Source organism: Vulpes lagopus, chromosome 5 (assembly GCF_018345385.1).
Source record: "Vulpes lagopus strain Blue_001 chromosome 5, ASM1834538v1, whole genome shotgun sequence".
NCBI classification, from domain to species: Eukaryota; Metazoa; Chordata; class Mammalia; order Carnivora; family Canidae; genus Vulpes; species Vulpes lagopus.
In genome coordinates this window covers 3,110,267-3,130,362 of record NC_054828.1, presented here as the reverse complement: position 1 = coordinate 3,130,362, position 20,096 = coordinate 3,110,267, and the positions used below count along the sequence as shown (strand labels likewise).

General features: G+C 48.9%; 1 protein-coding gene across 2 annotated transcripts in view; it reads left to right on the top strand.

Moving 5' to 3' along the window:
• Positions 1–20,096, top strand: part of TBC1D22A (TBC1 domain family member 22A) — a 339,052-nt gene that overhangs the window by 174,877 nt on the left and 144,079 nt on the right. For both annotated transcript variants that reach the window (XM_041754866.1, XM_041754865.1), the window contains exon 9: positions 3,143–3,252. In XM_041754866.1, the coding sequence (XP_041610800.1) occupies positions 3,143–3,252 (110 nt within the window). The remainder of the gene's footprint in view (positions 1–3,142; positions 3,253–20,096) is intronic.

Here is a 20,096-nt window from a genome sequence, read left to right as displayed (position 1 = left end):
CTCCTGGCTGTGTCCCCAGGAACCACTAGAGCCCTGTCTCCTGTGGGGAGCCCCCAGGAGGACCCCCTCCCAGCTGCACCAGCCTCAGGGTGTTCTTTTCTTGGTTCTGACCCTGTGCTTGAGGTGCGGGCCTTCCGGAGTGTTCTGTGCTGCCCTTTACGCCTTCTCCTGTGTCGGCAGTTGTTTTCTCCAAGAAGATGGATATTTATCTCATTCTGACATTAAGGGTCATTCTGATTCTCTCGGCCTTTTTGAAGACAAATTGGCATAGAGGTTCTCTGATTTAAATGCCCTTTTTTCAGGACATTGAAGATTGACAAATGGCCTGTGGTGAGGGGTGACACCTGAAAGAGGTTGCCGACCTTTCCTGGGATAAGGCAGTAAGCCAGCTAAACCGACCAAGAAACATCTCCGAGGCCTGCATCCTATGCTCCTCCCCTGGGCAGGGTGGGGGGGACCCCCTGTGAGCTGGGGGCGGGGGCGGTGGCACTGGAGGCCTGGGGAGGCTGGTTCCCTGTTGCCCTGTTGTGACAGCTGAGGAGATATCTCGGTGCTTTGAAGGCCCTGGAAAGAGAAGGCATCCATGGAAAACTCAAGGGGAGTCCTGTGATGGTTGTTGCTGCGGCAGTTCCTCAAGGTGGAAGATCACATCAGGCCGGCTCTAGGGTGGTGGCAGTTGAACCGAGTCTGCCGAAGCCAGAGGAGGTCGCTTATACCTGTGTCCGCCAGCTTGCTCTTCAGCAGGAGGACATCATGACGGGTGGCCCTTGTGTGCTCACTAGTGAGCCCTGGGAGATCTCGATTCCTCCTCTGTAGATGGGCAGAGCTGATGCCTCCCGTCTAGGCTGCCTGGACACTTCCAGAGCCAGCATTTTCCGGTAGAGTCATGGTAGAGCTTCATCGGAGGGCATGCTCAGGCCAGCCGTGGGCCTCCCGGGACTGCTGAGTTCTGAGGCCAGGAGCCTCGCTGGGCCGTGGCTGGGGGGCAGAGTATGTCTGGCTGTGGGAGGGAGAGCCCACAGCTCACAGGGCAGCTGGGACAGGGTACAGGTCCCAAGTGCGCTCTGCTGAGAGGAGGAGCTCAGAGCCGGCCGGGCCAGCCTGAGGACACTCTTCATCCCAGTCCTGTATCAGAGGGGAGGGGCTCTGAGCTTCTGGAGGGCGTCACCTCTGACTCATTCTGTGCCCAAGGGCCTGGAGTGTAGGGACAGAGCCACCACATGGGGAGCACCTGCTGCGTGTTGTCACATTGCCCCAGCAAGGGGACAGCCCAGTGTCCCAGAGGGGACATGTGATAGCCAGTGTGGCCCATCCATACACTGGAATGTTATTCTACTATGGAAAGGACCAAAGTGCTGGCACAGGCTGTGCCCTGGTGACCCCGGGAGCACGGTGCCAAGTGAAGGGAGCCAGACATGGAAGGCGCCATACTGTGCAATCCCGTTATGTGGAATGTCCAGAACGGCCAAATCCACAGAGGCCGAGGACAGAGGGGTGGTTGCCAGGGGCTGGGGAATGGGAGTGCCTGCTGATGTGCTTGCGTGGGGTGCTGAGAATGTTCTGGAATTACATGGTGGCGATGGCTGTCCCATTCTGTGAATATACTAAAACCCACTGAATTGTGTGCTTTAAAAAGGGGAATTTTATGGCATATGAATGCGTGTCAATAAAATAAACCCCCAAACCAAACCAAACCAAACCAAACCCCAGAAGTGTTTGTTGAGTATGTGGGGGCGGGTGAAGGAATGAGCGGGGATGGAGTGACTTTCCCGGCCACAATCCCTACAGGTGTGCTCCCGGGTGCCCCAGGGATGCTCGGTGACAGGCCTGAGAGCAGAGCTGGCTGGGACAGGTCCTCGAAGCTGCACACAGCTGGGCTGGATGCATGTCCAGGGCCGGGCCTGCCTGTGTAGACCTGCGTGACCCAGTTGGAGGGCCTGGCCGGGCTTGGCCTAACTCAACCTGGCCTGTTGTTACCTTTGTGGTCTGTGTCACGAACAGAGACTGAATAGTAGGTGGTTCACTGTGGCTCTTGTAGCCACGAGCTCTGGTGTGAGGCGGGTGCCAGAGCATCGCGCCGTTGTGCTGGGGAGTCCCGGCCACAGGCTCTGGGCTGCGCGTCTTGTCCTGATCCACCACCACCGGCTGCCCTGGGGTCATGTTTCTCTGTACCCCATCTCCAAGGGGTGCCTCGGTGGTGACCGCAGACGCGTGACAAAGGTTAATGAGTGAGGATGTTCGAACAATGGAAAGGAACACCTGGCACCTCATAGCTACTCAACAAGTGTCAGCAATTATTACTCTTAAAATTATTGTCATTTCTACCCACTTAAAACTTTCCAAATATATTCTTGGCAGAAATGTTTCTTTTCTTTAAGAACATTTTCTTTGCAAAGATGCTGTGCATGTTTGCAAAATAAAACAAAAGTAAATAAAATGAAAAAATGGAACACACAATTTTTAAAACATTTATGAGTGTTGTGCTGGGTGATAGCAGCTTTTGTAAGGATCTAAAATTAGTTTGTTTAAATGTCTGAGAAGCCATTTCAATTAAGCGTCTGTTCTGCATTTTAAAACTTTTCAGTTCTGTTCCGTTAGTGGGTTTTTTTATATTCGAGGAAAGAGATTGTTCGGAGCACTGGTGCCTGTTCTATCGCTTCTTGGGTGTTCGCCTGCAGTGGACGGGTCTTTGCCCAGTGGGGTTTTGGAAACGCCAACCTTGGGAACAAGTTTTTAGAGAAATTATTGTCCAATGAAAATGTGACCCTATTAGAAGCAGAATTTATGAAATTTTATGAAAACACTTTCAGATCTGTGTTAGGAATAAACAGTCTTTTCGGCCCTCTCTTATTGGGTTGTGAAATGCCTGAGAAGCAATAATTCATAATATGTTAATTATGTTAATTAATTGGAGAGGACTCAGAATATTAATTATCTGCAACTAATTAGGTATTAAAATTGAGAGCCATTAAGTGATGAGGTGGAAGCCTACGAGTCATCTAGTTAGAGCAAGAAAAATGGGCCCCAGCGTGACCTTGCCGGCAGCGCAGGTCTTGGCCCACCCCACCCCCCCCACCCCCGCCCCGTTGTGTTTCCTGTGGGTTAACCGCTTGCTGTCTTTTCCATGCTTCCTGGCACACAGAGGAGGAGGACGTGGACGCTGCCGACATCTCCCGCGTGCCTGCAGAAGTGCTGCGCAACGTCGAGGCTGACACATACTGGTGCATGAGCAAACTGCTGGACGGTATTCAGGTGAGCCCCTGGCGGCCCGGACCCCAGGCAGGCACCGCTCCGTATGGGAAGCCAGTGTTGCGGGGAGCACTGGGCCCGACGTGCAGGCTTGCCTCTGTGGCCGCATGCTGCCTTCTGAAGCCTTCCTTTCTATACCTGCACTAGTGCCACCTCCCCGGGGTTGCGGGTGTGAGAAATCCTATGTGCTAGGGGCAGGGTGCAGAGCAGGAATCCGAGGGAGTAGGCTCTCCCCTCCTCTGCAGAGTCTGATCCCCACACATTCCAAGCTCCCCGGCTCTGCTGACCGTGATGCCAGGTGGTACCAGCACCGAATGTGGGTTGTTGATAAGCCGTTCCATTGTCCATGCCTGGTGAACTGTATTCAGGGCAGCCCACCCCTTACGGGGCCTCTGACATAGGACCTCAGCTCCTAGTCTGTCACCCTGGGCCTATGAGCAGCCGGTCCTACAGAGCCCCTGTGGGCCCCAGGCTGGGGGTCTGATTGCTTGACCAGTAACTGTGCCCAGGCCTGGAGGGAAACACAAGCTGCTGGAGGCCTTGCTCCCCATGGCTGGGGCTCTGCTGCACTTGGTATCAGTTGGGACGGATAGTGGAGATTTTTGCAGAAAGGCTGCAGGTCTCCCAGCGCCGGGGGTGACTTTATGGAAGTAGTTTGGGCCAAGAACCCTACACAGAGTAGGAACGAGGACTGGAGCCTCTTGCTGTAGCACAAGTGGCTGAGGTAGACGGAGGCCCTCCAGTGGGCTGTGGGCCTTTTTCGGCTCCTTCTGTGCCAACATGCCTTTCTTAGGTGCCGCGTGCTGCTGCAGGGAAGAAGAGTGTTGGGCACGTGCCTCTCAGGAGCTTGGGGTGGGACACAGGGTAGAACTGGTGAGGGCAGAAGACATGTCCTCCCGAGAACTTGATTGGGGAGTGCGGTGAGACTTGGTAGAGGGGCGGCCATGGGGGTAGAGCCGGAGCAGGGTTTGGTTGACGGAGTTTCCCAAGGGACCTCCGTGGGCTGGCTTCATCCAAAAGGTGGCTGCCCCGGGCTGGAGGCTGTGCCGGGACCCCTCTCGTTGCAGGTGAGGGGGGGCACTTCCGCCTCAAGAGACAAGTTGAGGCGAACTTGTCGCCTGTGTTTCCCGTCAGGCTGGCTTTCCTGAGCTGCTGTCACCGTCCTGTTTCTGGCCCTGCTGCCTGGAAGGGCCTCAGCTCAGCTGCTGGGGCCGAGGGGGTCCAAGGAAGGCTTTTACACAGTGTAGACTCCAGATCTGGATCCTGAGGTGTAATTTGAATAAATTAGGCAGAATGATTGTGCTGGAGAGAATGGTGTGGGCTCCCCTTACTTTTGATAACTGAGGAGTGAGAAAGAACAAGTGGAAACCCTTTCTGTAACTGAAGAACACGAACCTTGTTTGCATCTTACAACGAAAAATAAGCCTGCTCGATTTTGGCCCAAGCATCGATTGATCATTCCCCTGCACATTAATGTTTTCATTTTTCTCCCAAAACTTAAAACTTTTTTTCCCCTCTTTAGAAAAGGGATTGAATCATAATGTGACACATTATAAATTTCAAATGTCACTTCTCTGATCATGAGTGATGGAATTCCTGCAATTTAAATACAAGATTATCCCCCTTCTGTTTGTGAATAAAATCAGCTCTGTGCTGGAAGTGACGCTGGCTTTTCATCTTTCACCTGAGGTTTGCTGTCTGATGGGATGGCTCTTTGACAAGGGCGGTGCTCCTGGTGTGCATATTCACCACCCTGGGCAGGCTGTCGGGGGCCAGGCGGCTCTCGCCTGAGCAGGGTTGAGGGGTGCCAGATACCAGCATCATTGGGGCTTGGGGAGATCTGTCGTTCTCTGAGACGAGGCGAGCTCCTCGGGGGGACAGTGTGGTGTGTGTGGTGCCCCTGCTGCTTTGTTTGGACAAGTGTGAGGGTCTTAAGAGACATAGAAGCAAGAGGAAAGATGGACCGGGTGTCAGTGCCCTGCGGTGCTGGAAGCTTCTGTTGCCACACTCACTGTCTTGCTCCTGGACTCGCCCTGTCCTCTCCACTCTCCTGATGACAGGAGAGCCATCTTCCCTGAGCACTTCATCACATCACTGCCTTGGTTGAAAGCCACTGAGAACTATGTTTGGCTTTGTTAAGTGGCGCCTCTCAGCCTGGCCTTCACCAGTTCCCTGCATTTTAGGAAGTTCAGGCCTATCTATTTGTGTTTCGCTAAATCCACATGGCAGAGAGACCACAGGGAGTCAGTTGCTGGGCCAAGTCTGTGCAGCGGCTCTCCTCACCAGCCATGATCCATTGGCAGTCACAGTGGGGCATCAGGAGGCAGTGACAGCTAACATGTACTAAGTGGCTCTTAGCTTCACAGCAGAGCAGACGTCACACCCTGCACACAGAGGGATCCCTGGCCTGGGGTCAGAGCATGTGTTGGGACCCACATTTGAGCCCCAAGGCCTGTGGTTTTCTGCTCTGCTTTGTAATCATGTCCAGCTAAAATCAGTGGAAATAACTTCTGTTTTGCTGGGTAAGTTCTAGAGGGCAAAAAACCACATCTGCTCATTTTCCTGGAGAGGTTACTACGTTTTCAGCTCACCTTGGAGCCTCAGGCTAAGACTCTGTGTTCTGCATTTGGCCAGAGTGTGGTGAGCACCTGCTGCGTACAGGTGCTGCTCATGGTTACCAACCGGTGTCCCTGCAGAGTGTGTATCCTGGTAGCTCAGGGTGCAGGGAGGGGACTGCTAGCACAGGGCAGAATTCTGGAGGTTCTGGGGGTGGGAGACTCTGGTCCCAGGAAGATGAAAGAAGAAGCTGCTCCCTCCCTGCATATGCCTGGAGGCATTGGGTGATGGTGAGCAAGAATTGTCTAAAATGTATAGCTGGACTGCTTACCAAGGGGAGGGGTGTCCTCTAGAAATGAGGAGTGATGACCGCACTAGTGGACGCTAGTAAGTTTGAAAGGAATAAGCTGACATAGTAATGTATAACAGTTGAGGTTTTACTGTCCTATCAAGGGGTAAAAAATAGGAAAGCCGGTCCTGCATAGGGAAATCCAGGTGCTACTCAAACAAAAGTATAATAGCTCTCTCATCGAGGCTCTCCAACTTCATGTCTTAGGGCTGCTTTATAGTCTCAGAAAGTCTTGAGGAACTCAAAGAGCTTTTACTCATGTGGGTTAATCCTACCCGTATTTACTGTGTTGGAGACTCAAACGGAGATAATTTAAATATATTTAGTAATTTATCTTAAAATAACAATGATATGAACCCTTTGTATGCTATTATAAGTAATAAATCTGGTGATAAATTAATATTTTCTGAAACATAGCTATTTAGTGAGAAGAAAGGCACTGTGTTCCTCTGTGGTAAGGCTCTTTAAGGTCTGACTTGATAGAAGACACCCGAATTCTCACCTGTGCTTCTATATTCAGTCTGTGGTGATGTGCTGGTTCTGACTGGAGTGTGTGAAAACAGTCCAGCCCCACACAGGCAGGCCGTTGGGAGAGGGAGAATTTTCATGGTGCTCTCCGATGACTGTGGATATTTTCTTGTTAATCTATAATGTAGCTTACCCACATGGTGGTTCCTGGAAGGTCACCTGCAGTGTGACACCTGCAGCCATGCCAGCCAACATTTCGTACTCAGTGAGCTTGAAATCCATTGGGCCATCTTGCACTTTGAGCAGGTGTTCTGCTCTCCCATGGTCCTTTAATGTCAACTGTTGGCCACTTGAGGAATATTGGATAGTCCAGGTATGCAGGTCTTCTGGATGCTGACACACTCCGTCCTCTGGTATCCCTTCTGCTAGTGTTACCATCATCTTGGAAGAAAAAGCTGTTTAGCCCAGAGAGTGGGTAAAAGTTCTTCAATATTCAGATTTAGGCTTAAAAGCTCAAATATTCTTATTGGAAACACATAGTGTCAATTGTTTTCCTTGAAATGACAGTCTTTGTTCATTTTTGAGAAAATGTCTGCCAAAGACCCAAGCTTGAATAACCAGTTTGCCGTTAGTCATTTTTTCTAGTAAAAATGATGTTTCTTAAAAAATGTATCTGATTCAGCTCATAGCTCAAACAGTTGAGCAGGGGCTATTTTAGGAAGAATCACTGTTCTCTGGTGCACATCTCAAGTGCTCTCTGTGTTCTTCTCATGTTGCCATGCAGAACATTCAAAAGATGTTTGAGGGTCGGGGTGTGACGCAGTATTAATCATAACATTAGGAACTTCATCAAGGATGTTCTTAAGCAAAATTGCCTTTTATTTACCTTTTTCACTAAGCGTGGGTGGCACTGCCTCGCCTCCGGCCAGCATGTCTGCCCTTTACTCATGTTTTGTGCCAGCAGCTCGGGTGTCAGTATGGTGACAAAGGTAAATTATGTTGCTATTATTAGAAACGTGGTTTTGAATTCTGGGATCCCCAGAAAGGGTGTCCTGGTGGCAGCAGTGGGCTGACCACCCCTGAGAACTGCTGCCTTGGGGGGATGCCCTCCCCACACAGGTCCATGTGTGGAGCCCCCTGAGGATGAGCTGACGCTAGAGAAAGTACGAGACAGAGCAAGCGTGTGCCAGGAGTCAACATCAACTGGCGCTTTGATGAGGAAGGATCTCCCCCAGGGACCTGACCTCCTACAACAGTGATATGAGCAGGACCGAGAAAACATGGAGGTTTCAAACAATGAAGGATACAAAAAGGGTTTAGCAGGAAGAAAAAGATTGAAAAAAAAATTCACAGATTTTTAAATAGTGCCCAATAGAATGTCTAGCAACCGAACTCATGGTCGTTGCAATTTAAAATTCATTAGACACAGCAGAAGAAGGAGTTAGTTAAAGTAGAATGAGAGAGTTACTCAGTGGCCAGCACTGAGGGAGGGCATGGATTTGGAAGAGAGGTTAGGGCAGGAGAGAGTGAACACCAGGCCCGGGGTGGAGCCCTGTGCATGTGGGCGGTGGCCGGGACGTTCCAGCCCCCGTGAAAGAGCCAGCACTTATGTTCACTAAACAAACAAGTCTCGAGGAAGGAGAGTTAAAATATCACACCTGGAGAAACAGGGTGAAGTCGCTAAATAGGGGATGGGAGGTCAGAGAACCTCCCAGTGGCCAGTGATGGACAGATGTGTGGTTTGGGTGGACGGTTCGATGGGAAATAGGCCACAGCAGGAGCAGCAGAGGCCCGATGAGATGGGATGCGTTTGGTTCTAGAGAAGGTAACTGTCAGGCCAGATTGGATTTACAAACAGGATCCAGCTGTGTGCTACTTAGAAGACACTCACTGAAAACATAAGATTATAGAACGGCATGAAGGAAGGGGTTGGGAGAAATGCAGCAGATCAACTGAAATAATAGCTAGGCAGCAGCGTGGCTCTTATGCGTTATTAGATGAAATAGAGTTTAAGGCGGAAAGCATTAGTCGGGATAAAGAGTATCACTGCTGAGGTACAAGTGGATAAATGTGCCCGCGAAGACACAATCCCGAATGTCTGCTATGACAACACTGCGTGTGCATGTGCTTAAGGGTATCTTGTGAGCGCGTGTGTAGGAGGCAGGCGGGGAGGAGGAGAGACAGAAATTTGGCGGAAGGGCTAGGAGACCACTGTCGATGGCAGACGCTGTTCTAAGTTCTGTGCATCTGTGAACTGTTGCTATGACCTCAGTGTCCCCGCAACAGGACGGTAAGGTGTTTCCCGCTGTGGGACTGCTAAGTTGCAGAGTTGGGATTCCGTCTCACGGGATCTGGCCCCAGCTTTCCTGCCCCTCAGGAATTAGCAGTCAAGCAGACCAGAACTTGTGGGATCAAGTGTGTGCTGCAGACTTGCTAAGGTTGAGCTGCCGGCCCTCCCTGGAACCCCTCGGCCAGCACACAGCATGCACGGGACATCACAGCAACGGCCGTGCCGTGGTTACCACAGGGCCATGCAGACCAGGGTCGGGGGTTGACCCTCCCTCTGGGCCGTGGCTCTGGGATGTGGACTCACCCAGATTCCCTGGGGAAGGGGAGAGTAGGCCGCAGTGCAAGGCTGGCCCCACAGTGAGGACGCCCTACAGTGAGGACGCCCCACAGTTCAGCCCTCCCCAGGTTTCGGGCCTGCTCACACATGGTGGTATCTTCACATCATGTGTTTGTTTAGGGCACGTTCTTTTTACTGAGGGACATTGGTGCTGGGGGAACGGAGAAGCAGCGGCATTTCCAGGTGAAATAGTCTCGGGGGGGCGGGGGGGACACTCAGTTCGCCGATGGTGCTCCAGAGCTACTGCTGGCTCTGCAAGCATGAAGGGGGACCATCGGTGCGGCCCTCGGGGATGGCATGTTGGGCTAGGGAGGGGCCACCCGTTCCCATACCAGAGCCTCAGCAGGTGCTGGTGGGACAGGCAGGGAGGGCCAGCAGAGGGGACAGAGCACCCGGCAGACTGCAGGCTGCCGCCTCTGTGGTGCTGTCGTGAGTACCCGTGTTGGGGCTACATACTGCCTCCCTTGGTTTGCCGGGGGGTGTCTGGGTGCTTTGGGGTTTGCTTGACTAGGGGGTACCACAGGCAACTAGTGGATGGGGATCAGGGTGCTAAATGTCCAGCAGTGCACGGACAGCCCTGCCCCGGGGAAGAGTCTCACCAGTACCTCATTAAAAGGTCTGGCCAGCAGATCTGGGTGGAAGTCGTCCACCCATGTGACCCTGCTAATTATTCTGATCGGATGGTTTTGTCTTGATAAGTGGACGTGGTCACGAGAGAATCCTTTATTTTGTGGTAAAAGGGGCCGCGTGGATCTGCCGGGCGGGGTGTGCAGCAGGAGATTCACACGGCACAGGGGTTGGCCGGGGCTGGCTGGGCCCAGACGGGGTAGACAGTACGGTGGGGCGGGGGGGGGGTACTCAGGGTGGAAGCCGTGGCCATGGTCTTAAGTTCTGTGTCTGCTAGGCTTCGGGGGGAGCGTCCTCAGTGCTGGGGAGTTGCTGAAGGTTCCTCCTCTACCAGCTTCCAGTGTGAATGCCTTTTAAAGTTCAGATGTTTAATTTAGGTGAATGTTTCATTTCATTTCCCTCCTCCTGTTTCTCCTCCTTCCCAGCCGGGCTCCCTGCCCACTGCCTGAGTTCGCCCTTGGTGTGCCTTGCTCTCTTGCACATCGGGGGCCCGGCCGGAGATTTAAGTTTTAAAAATAATTTGGGGGGGCTCCAGCAAGGGTGCTTCTGGTATTTGGGATTGGGGACCTGCTGTGGGAGACGTTGGGGTGTGGGTCTTCTCTGGAGCCCCCTCTGTACATGGGGGACTGCCTGCCATCGGGATGCAATACCAACACCCACAGGGAAGGTTCTGGACGCGGCCCTGTGCTTGGGGATGCTGCCGGCAGTGCAGTGCGGGAGGCCTTCCAGGCTCTTGGGGGGCTTCTTCTTGGGCTTTCACCCATCTTTTCACGTCACTAGCAGCACCAGCGCCAGGGCTGTCGGCCAGCTAGTACTTGCTGAATTACAGCTTCCCTGTTTGCCTCCCCTGCAGTCATACTATTACTCTTGGATTCATTACTTAACAGGACAGCCTCTTTGAGTGGAAGAGAGCCGTTGCCTTTTATAATTAGTCTTCTACGTTTTCTTTCCTTGGGGAAGCATGATTCAGTTCTGAGTACTGGCCAGTGGCCTGAGAGTGACAGGGGTATTGGGGGAAGGGGCTGTGTTATCCTGGAACTTGTCAGAGAGAAGGCTGGGAGTGTGGTGGCGTGGTGACTCGCTTAGAGCATGTCTGGACCACTGCCGGCCCCGTCCCCAGAGTGGGGGGCTGCAGGCTGTCCCTCAGATGCAGCCACTGTATGTCAGCTGTTGAAGATAAGGCCAGTGAAGAGAGAAGGGACAGACGTATCACGGGAAACCAGAGCGGGTACGGGGAGCCCTTGGAGAGGTTTACGCTCCAAGAAGGAGAGGGGCCCGGGGCTTGCTTGGACGGTGGCCCAGGATCCTTAGAAATGAGCTTAGACAGCCAGAGCCTGGGGCGGCCAGAGGCCTGGGGACATTGTTCTCTCCTAGCTAAGCTCAGCTGGGAAACAGAAGAGGCGAGGGCCTGGTCTGTTGCTTGGAAAGGTGGCTGAGAGGAAGGAAGCTCACTCACTTGGCCCTGATTTGGCTCTGTCCACACATGGAAGGAGCAGCAGAGCCATCGTGGGGAGGGACGGAAAGCCAGGCCTCGTGCCCAGCCCCGTGGATGGAAAAATGAAGAAGGAGGCACCCCGTCCCCGCAGATGTGTTCCTATCTCAAGCACTAGATGAATCATGCTCTGTGTGGGGAAGGATCTTTAGAGATGTGATTTTAGAGCCCTCATCGATAAAATTGAGAATTCTTGGCAACATTTTAGAAAGGTTTATTAAACAGATAAGAGTGTGGTGGTTACTGGGCTGCAGCAGAAGATTCATTAAGAATGAGTCATTGAGCAGCAAACAATTTAAAAATGAAAATTAAAAAAAATTCAATTCACAATAGCATTGAAAAATGTAAAATCCATGTCATTGCCGGAATGAATAGTTCATTCCTTTTAATTACCACGTAGTATTTCACTGTATGAATATATCACAGCCTGTTTATCCGTCCATCTTTCGGCAGAAGCCAAGGCTGTTTCTGGCCTTCGGTTGCTAGGAATAAATTCTGGTGAATTTTCAGGCACATGTCTTCTTGTTGACATGAGCTTCGTTTCTCTTGCTCTGTGCCTAGCCTTGCCAGGTCATGCTGGGGGAGTGTAGGTGGTTTTTGTGCAAAACAGCCCAGCATCTCCCCCGGATGGGCCATACTGTTTTACATACCCAGCAGCCACACATGCAAGGTCGGGCTGCACCCTCTCTCACCAGCACTGCCCTCCCTACTTCTCCATGTGTGTTGGGTGGCAGGCTTTTGCTAGTGTGTGTGTGTGTGTGTGTGTGTGTGTGTGTGTGTGTGTGTAGAGGGTGAGGGGAGCACGAGAATGCTTTCCTCATGTCTGCGGTATGTCACTCCAGTTTTTGAAAACCATATCTTCTCATGAGTGGAAAATTTTAATTTAGATGAAATCTAATTTAGCTAAAAAATCTGACTTAAAATTTAAAACCTTATTTAAGTAAAAGTCTTTCACATACCCATAGGATGCCAGGGCATTCTCCTTTGCTTTTCTTCCAGAAGCTTTATAATTTTTGTTTTGACTTTTAACTTGACTTAATTTTTCTGTGTGGTGTGAGGAAGGCATAGTGGCCCATTTTTTAGAATATAGGTATCCTAGTTAACATAGCGTCATTTGTTGAAAACAGTTTTTTTCCCCCAGACATTGCTTTGGCCCCTTCTCTGAAAATCAAATGAGTATATAAATGTGTGTTTATTTCTGGAAACTCTGTTCTGTTCCATTGATCTATTAATGCATCTTTATGCCAGTACATACTGTCTTAATTACTGTAGCTTTTCTCAGAGTCCAGTAGAGAAAGTCCTCCAACTTTTTTTTTTTTTTAAATAAATTGTCACGAGTATTTTTGGTTCCTTACATTTTTATATAAAGTTTATCATTAGCCATTTCCTACCAGAAAAGCCTTAGAAAAAGTAATGGGAGTTGGGGTTTGAATGGGATTATGTTGAATCTATATGTCAATTTCCCCAGAATTAACAGTATTAACAATGCTGAGCTTTCAAATTTAGACATTTTAAAATTTATCCTCACAAGCATTTTGTAGTTTTCAGCGTATGGGTTTTGCTCATATGTTGTTACATCTATTTCTAAATAGTTTGGTTTTTTTTGATGCTACTTTAAATGGTACAACTTTGTAAATTTTGTTTTTCAAATTTTACTGTTGGGATATACAAATATAGTTGATTTTGTAAACTGAAACATCTTTTTCCAGCCAGTATTGCTGTATAACAAATTGCTCCCAATTTCCCGACTTAAAGGAACTCTTTTATAATGCTCACAGATTCTTTCAGTCAGGATTTCAGTTAGGACATGGCATGTATTGTTTATCCATGTCTGGAGCCTCAGGTGGGGAGGCCTAAAGGTGCTACAAGTTGATGCCTAGGGGCTGGATTCATCTGAAGTGTCACTCATATATTTGTGAGCTTCTGGTTCCTGGGCTTGGGAGGGGAGGTGGGGAGCTCTGAGACTAGGACTGCAGAGTGACTGCTATTTCATGGCCTCCCTCTGTGACTCCCCAGCCTCATAGCATGGTGGCCTCAGGATAGTCAGACCTCTTACATCATGGTGCAGGGTTCCCAGTAAGATTTCCAGCAGACAACATGTAAGGTGCATTTTTCATGACTGAGCCTCTGAAATCACATAGTATCACTTCTGTACTCTTGGTTGAAACAGTTTCAAGTCTTCCCAGATTCAAAGAGAGGGAAATTGGACTCCATCTCTTGATACAGGAGTGGCATGGTCATATAATAAAAGAGCATGTGGGATAGGAGATACTGTGGTGGTCACTTTTGGAAAATGTAATGTGCTTTACCTTTCTGGTGATCTTTCTAAATTCACTCACTAGTTCTAGGAGCTTTTTGGTAGATGCCTTAGGAGTATCTGTGTACACAGTCATGTCATCTACAAATAAAGATAGTCTTACTTCTTTCTATATTATCACATGGCTTTCATTTCCTTTTCTTGACTTACTGCATTGTCAAGGTCCTCAAGTGATATGAGCAGATATTTTTACCTCCTTCCATATACTGGTGTTGGGGGGTTGGTGTGAATCATTCAGGCTCTCAACATTAAGTATGATGGTGACTGTTGGCTTCTTGTAGATGCCCTTTTTCAGGGTGGTTGCTGACAGTGAAAATTCCATGGTCGAGGAGTCTATATTTTTAATAAACACCCTGGTTTATTTTGATAGGTCTTTACATTTGAACAATACTGGTATATAATGCCATAAAGAGGTTGAGGATTGAATTCTTAAGGCCTGGTGGAAGAAGACCAGGATGACAGATTATAGTTTGCTTTGTTGATTCTTCTAAAAAAATTATAAGTTGGTGTTTTGTCAAATGCTTTTTCTTCTGTTGAAATGATCATGTGACTTTTCTTACTTATCCTGTTAATGTAGTGAAAGATCTTTATTAACTTTGTTAGGCCAACTTGCATTTCTGAGACAAATCCCATTTTGTTGTGAAATACTAGATTTTTGTATATCTCTAGATTTTCTTTGGTAATATGTATTTAAAAATTTCACTTCTGTGTTCATAAGGTATATCGTGTTCCACTTTCTTTTCTTCTAAAGTCTTTTCTTTTTTAGCACTAGGGAAGTGATAGCCTATAATTTCTGAAAGAGTTTATGTAAAATTCATATTATTTCTTCCTTAAATATTTGATAGAGTTCAACAGTGAAACCATCTTGCCCTGGAACTTTGTGGGAAAGTTTTAACCTAAATTCAATTTCTGCTCTAGATAGGGCTTCAGATCTTCTATTTCTTCTTTTGTCAGTTTTCAAAAAACTTTTTTTAAAAACAGTTTTATTTATTTATTTGAGAGAGAAAGGGAGAGAGAGCATAAACGGGGGTGGGGCACAGCTGAGCAGGGAACCCAACAGGGACTTGATCCCAGGACCCTGAGATCATGACTATGCTAAGCTAAAGGCAGATGTTGACTGACTGGGTCACCTAGGTGCCCCCCTCTCAGTTTTAATACTTTGTGTCATTTAAGGAATTTGGTCATTTTAAACAAGTTGTCTGATTTAATGACATATTGTTCATAATACACCTTAATTCTTTTAATATCTGTAGGAACTATAGTGATGTCTTTACTTCCTAACATTGGTAATTAAATTTACTGACACTTGTTCTGAGATCTGTCATGTGGTCTGTCTTGGTAAATGTCTCATGTGTCCTTGGAAAGAATGTATGTTCTGCTTTGTTGGGGGAGGTTTCCATAAATGTCAGTCAGGTCAGGTTGGTTGATAGTGCTAGTCCAGTCTTTTCTGCTTTTACTGATTGTCTGTCTCCTTTTTCTTTCAGCTACTGAGTGAAGACTTTTGAAATTTCCAATTATAACGGTTGATTTGTCTCTTTTAGTTTTGTCAGGTTTTGCTTCGCATAATTTAAATCTCATTTATTAGATACACACATGTAGGATGAGCTTTTAGGTTTTCTTAATGAATTTATATGTTGATTATTTTAGTTTATTGTTATGAAATCCTCATTATTTCTGCTGTTTTCCCTGTTCTGGAGTCCAGCTCATTGGATATTAATATAGCTGTTCCATCTTCCTTGGGCAGTCTTGATGCATCTTTTTCTCTCCCTTTGCTTCTAATCTGTGAGTGTCTTCTTGTCTAAAGTGCATTTCTTATAGATAGCTTATACTTGGATTTTGCTATATCTTTTTAAGTGTGTTTAGTTGATACACATTCATATGTTTCCAGCATAATTATTTGTATGGCTGGAGCTTAGGCTGCCACATTGCTATTTATTTTCTATTCCTTTTATCTTTTCTTTTCTTTTTTTTTCCTTTTATCTTTTCTTCCTCTTTTTTTCTTATGTTCTTTTGGATGAATTGACTATTTTAAAAAAATGAATGGACTTCATTTTTTACAGCAGTTTTAGGTATATAGAAATACTAAGCAGAAAATGTGATTCCCATGTACCCCCTCACCATGTTCTGATAGACACAGCTTCTGTTATTAACATCTTGCATGAGTGTGGTGCATTTGGTACAACTGATGAGCCAACACTGATCTGTTACTACTAGCCAGAGTCCAGAGTAGACATTAGGGTTCTGTCTTGGTGTTGCACATTCTCTGGGTTTGAACAAATACATACTGATATATGTCCACCATTACAGCAGCACAGGGTGATTTTAGGGCCTTAAAAAATCCCCTATGCTCCATCCATTCATCCTGTCTTCCCCTCAGACCCTTGACAACCTTGGTTTTTCTACTGTCTCCACAATTTGCCAAAATGGAGGTCAGTGGCTGACAACAGGCATTTAGCATCGTCCCCATTTTTGGAGTGGCTGACAGAGCGCTGGGTGCTGTGTCAGGCTGAGCAGGAGCCTCCATCTCCACCGCTGTCCTGTGCTTGGTGTCACCGTGGAAGGTGAGTGCTGAGAGGGACAGTCCAGGTTCTTTAGGTCTAGCGACTCATTTAACACCCACTAGTGCCTTGTGAAGTGGCTATTCCTGTCTCACTTACAGATGAGAAGACAGGAGAGCAGAGAAATTAAGTTCGAGCTAAGAAAGTGAGGAGTTGGCTTGATATATTGTTACGACCCTCTTCCACCTGAGTGTGGGTCTCTGAGAAACGTGCTGTGGTGCTCTGTCCTTGCCCTTGTCCTTCCCCCTCTTCTCTGAGACTCTAATGAAGACATTGAGGTGTAAGTTTAACCAGTGCCTCTAAGCTTGGAGGGACAGCTAATGTGATAGATGACATAATCAAGATTCAGAATGAGTTCAGCTGCCTGGAATGCCACCCGAGAACCAATCAAGTGAACAAGCTAATAGGAATAAATGAAAAGCCCTATGTTCAAGTTAAAAAACTCAACCACTAATACAGGTCGTTGAAAGCAGTTTGGATGATTTGGGCCACCTGCGTCTTCAGTGAGAAGCTCTCCTTGTCATTCGGCCTAGATCAGGGCATCGGTCTGGCACCTAACACCCCTGCATCCTCTTTGCCCCTCTATTACTCCATGCCTTGTGGCCAGAGCCATCTTCTCAAAATGCAGATCTTATAAGTGTGGTAGCTCCCCATGTCCATGTCAGTAACTTCATTCCATGGTTTTGCTCTGGTCTTACTCTTTGTTCCCAGATGGTCTCCCAGCCTCAGAATGGTCTTCTCCTGCCTTCCCGCAGCTTCCTTGTTGCTTTTCCAGCTGTCCTGGCCCTCATTCCCCTCCTGGGAGGTGCCCTGGTCTGGGCTGCTGCCAGGGTATATCCTGCACACTGCTCCACTCTTTCTGTGCTTTGCTCAGGCTTCACATCCTCAGCATGACACGTAAATGGTGGGGCTCCCTGTTCTGTGCTGTGATGGCAGGCAGGGCTCCCTAGATCACAGTGATCCCTTCACATGCACTTATGTGGCCTGGGTGATGAACATTTGCTTACCTGGTCTCTGTGAACAGAAGGGCCCTGTTTGTTTTTCTCCCCAACTATGTCAGGGTACCCAAAGGCCACCCCAAGGCTCAGTGCCTCCCAGGAATCAGTGTATAGTTGTACTCATGCCCGTGATTCATTCCAGTACAAGCGCACAAAGCAGAACCAGCCACGTGGGGAGGCCCAGAGGAAACCAGGGGTAAGCCTTCTCCAGTCCTGTCCTGGTGGAGATGCACAGGACACACTTAATACCCCCAGCGGCTAGTCACGACAGCAGGTGTGAAGTGTCCACCTGGGAGCTCGTTAGACACTCTGTGCCTGGGTTCTATTGAGAGCTCATCACCTCGACACCCTCTGTCTGGCACTTTCCAAAATTCCAGACCCCCAGAAGGAAAGCAGTTCAGCATAAGCTATGCTGTTGGGTGAGGCCCAGTGAACCATTCTTACTTGTTAGGGAATAATGGGACACTCCTGAAATCTCGGGGGCCAGCCACCAGCCAAAAGGAGGGCTGGCCTTGCACCCAAGCCCGTCTGAAGACGGCGGTTCCAGACCTGCTCTTCGTAATGCCACCTCTGCCGGGACACCTCATGTCGCCTGGCCACTGGGAAGATGAAGTAAGTGGTTCTCGGGGAGATGAAGGAGCGCACGGTCCGACCGTTCTGCCCCGAACTAGACGGCTGCGTTACTTGTAGCAGCTGGAGTGACGTCTGATAGGTGAATGCTGAGTACTGCTGCGGCAGCAGTTTGCTTTCTGGCCTCTGTGCTGCTGGACCCCGGAGGGCCACTTTTCTGGGGCTGTGCCACATGGCCTGGGGGCACCTGTAAGAGATGGCAGACACAGAAGTCTTTCAGGCCATTGTTTGAGAAAAGAATTTGCTGGGCTGTTCCAGAGGCAAGTCCCCCAGGGCGGGGGGCGGGCTGCTTGTGGTTTGAACACAGGAAAGAAGCCGTGTTCCAGGGATGGGGCGGGGAAGCAGCCCCTCATGGCAGGTGTTAAGAAGGGACTCCTGCTGCTCCCCTGGCTGCATGCTCTAGCAGGTGGGGGCCGTGGGGATGCCAGCTAAGCCCATGGGAATTTAATTTTCAGCTCATCTCTGCAGTGCTCCTTTAGAAAACATTCTGCTTTTCTCCTGAAGAGCACAGAAAATGCTCTTTCTTTTTGCCACAGTGTGGGTGGAATGGCCACAGATGTAAGGCAGACCGTGTCTGCATGCTTTGTTTTCTACAAATACAGACTTTATGTTCTAGAAAACATTCCCAAAAGGTCACTGTATTCCTCAGACTTGTAAGTTTGGTATATTATATTCATTTATTTATTTTTAATTAAAAAAATTTTAAAGATTTTTAAAATTTATTTCAGAGAGCGAGCACGAGCAGGGGACAGAGGCAGAGAGACAGAGGGAGAGGTAGGCTCACTTCTGATCAGGGAGCCAGATGTGGGGCTCGATCCCAGGACTCCAAAATCATGACCTGTGCTGAAGGCAGATGCTTTACCTACAGCACCCAGGCTCCCCTATGGTATTCTTTTTTAAAGACATAAAATCAGATCTCATAAAGGACGTGAATGTTAAGTGTTTGTGAAGGGACTGATATCATTACTGTTAATATTTCTGTAAATATATAGTATCCTGTGTGTGCCTTCACGGCTTCATGTAGCGGGTGTTTTCTCTGCCAGGTGTGTGTGCAGGTGCATTTGTGGACGAGGCGCCGGGGATGATGTCCCAGGGGTACATCTAGTGTCCAGGTCTTGAGCAGACAAAACCGGTGGGAGGTGCTACACTGGTGGGGTGTTGCTAGGAAGTAGGCACCCGCCAGGAGGGCTGGCCCGTGTACCACATATCTCCCTGAGGGGCTGTTGCTGGGGCCACAGAATGTTCTTTTCCCTTACATCTTCTCACTCGGTGTTCTGGCTCTGAAATGTCCTTGGTGTGCCCTTCAAAGGCATCCTGGCCACTGTGCAGGGTCATCCACAGCCTGCGCTCCCTGAGCTGGCCGCTGTGCCCTGCCTCGCTAGGTCCTGCCCTCTGAGCCCCATCTTGTCACCTGGGTGGGAGCCTGTCTGAAGGCCAGTCTTCTCTGCCTGGGACCCAAATCCAGAATGCCAAGGCCACAGCCCATCAATCTCTTCTGTTCCTTTCTAAATACATAGTTTTTTGTTTTAAAAATTTTAAAGGCCCTCAGGTGTTACTCTTTTCTCATTGTTTGGATTTCCAAGAAACCCTATCTTCCCTACCTGGGTTTTGAAGAAATTGAGAAATAAAACAAAATAGTGGCAGATGGACACCGAAGAATAACTTTTATTTCTTCTAAATGAGAATCTTGAAATCCTATCTTGGTGTGAGAGCCAAATAAAGCGGCTGACCGAATCCCAGGATTACACAGGCTTACCCACCCACCCAGCCAGTGCCGGGGCAGGGCGGGCCCCCTCACGTGCAGCAGAGCCTTCAAGAGGGAGCAGCCTGTCCGGTGGCTTAGCCAGCTCGGAGAAGTGGAAGGAGGGCTGAACCCATCGGCTCTCTGTCCTGCCAGGTTTAGCAATTGATAAGTTGCCTTCTTGCGGTGCGTATTCTGGGGATAGAGAAAGTCCAGGAGTGGTGCCAGCTGAATCCCCTCGGAGAGGGAGAGGAGGACATCCACAGCCCATCAGGATGGGCCAGCTCCAGCCAAGACCCCGCACCTTTGTTCACCTGGGACCACCAAGGGAGGGTAATAGAATGCACCCTGATAGCTCTGGAATTTGTTGGAACTGAACATTAGCTACATAATCTGCAAGACCTCTGCCCAGGGCTGTAGAATCAGTCTGCAGTTTATTTCCCATCCTGAATTATATCCAGGGATATTGTTCAACCTGGCTCATC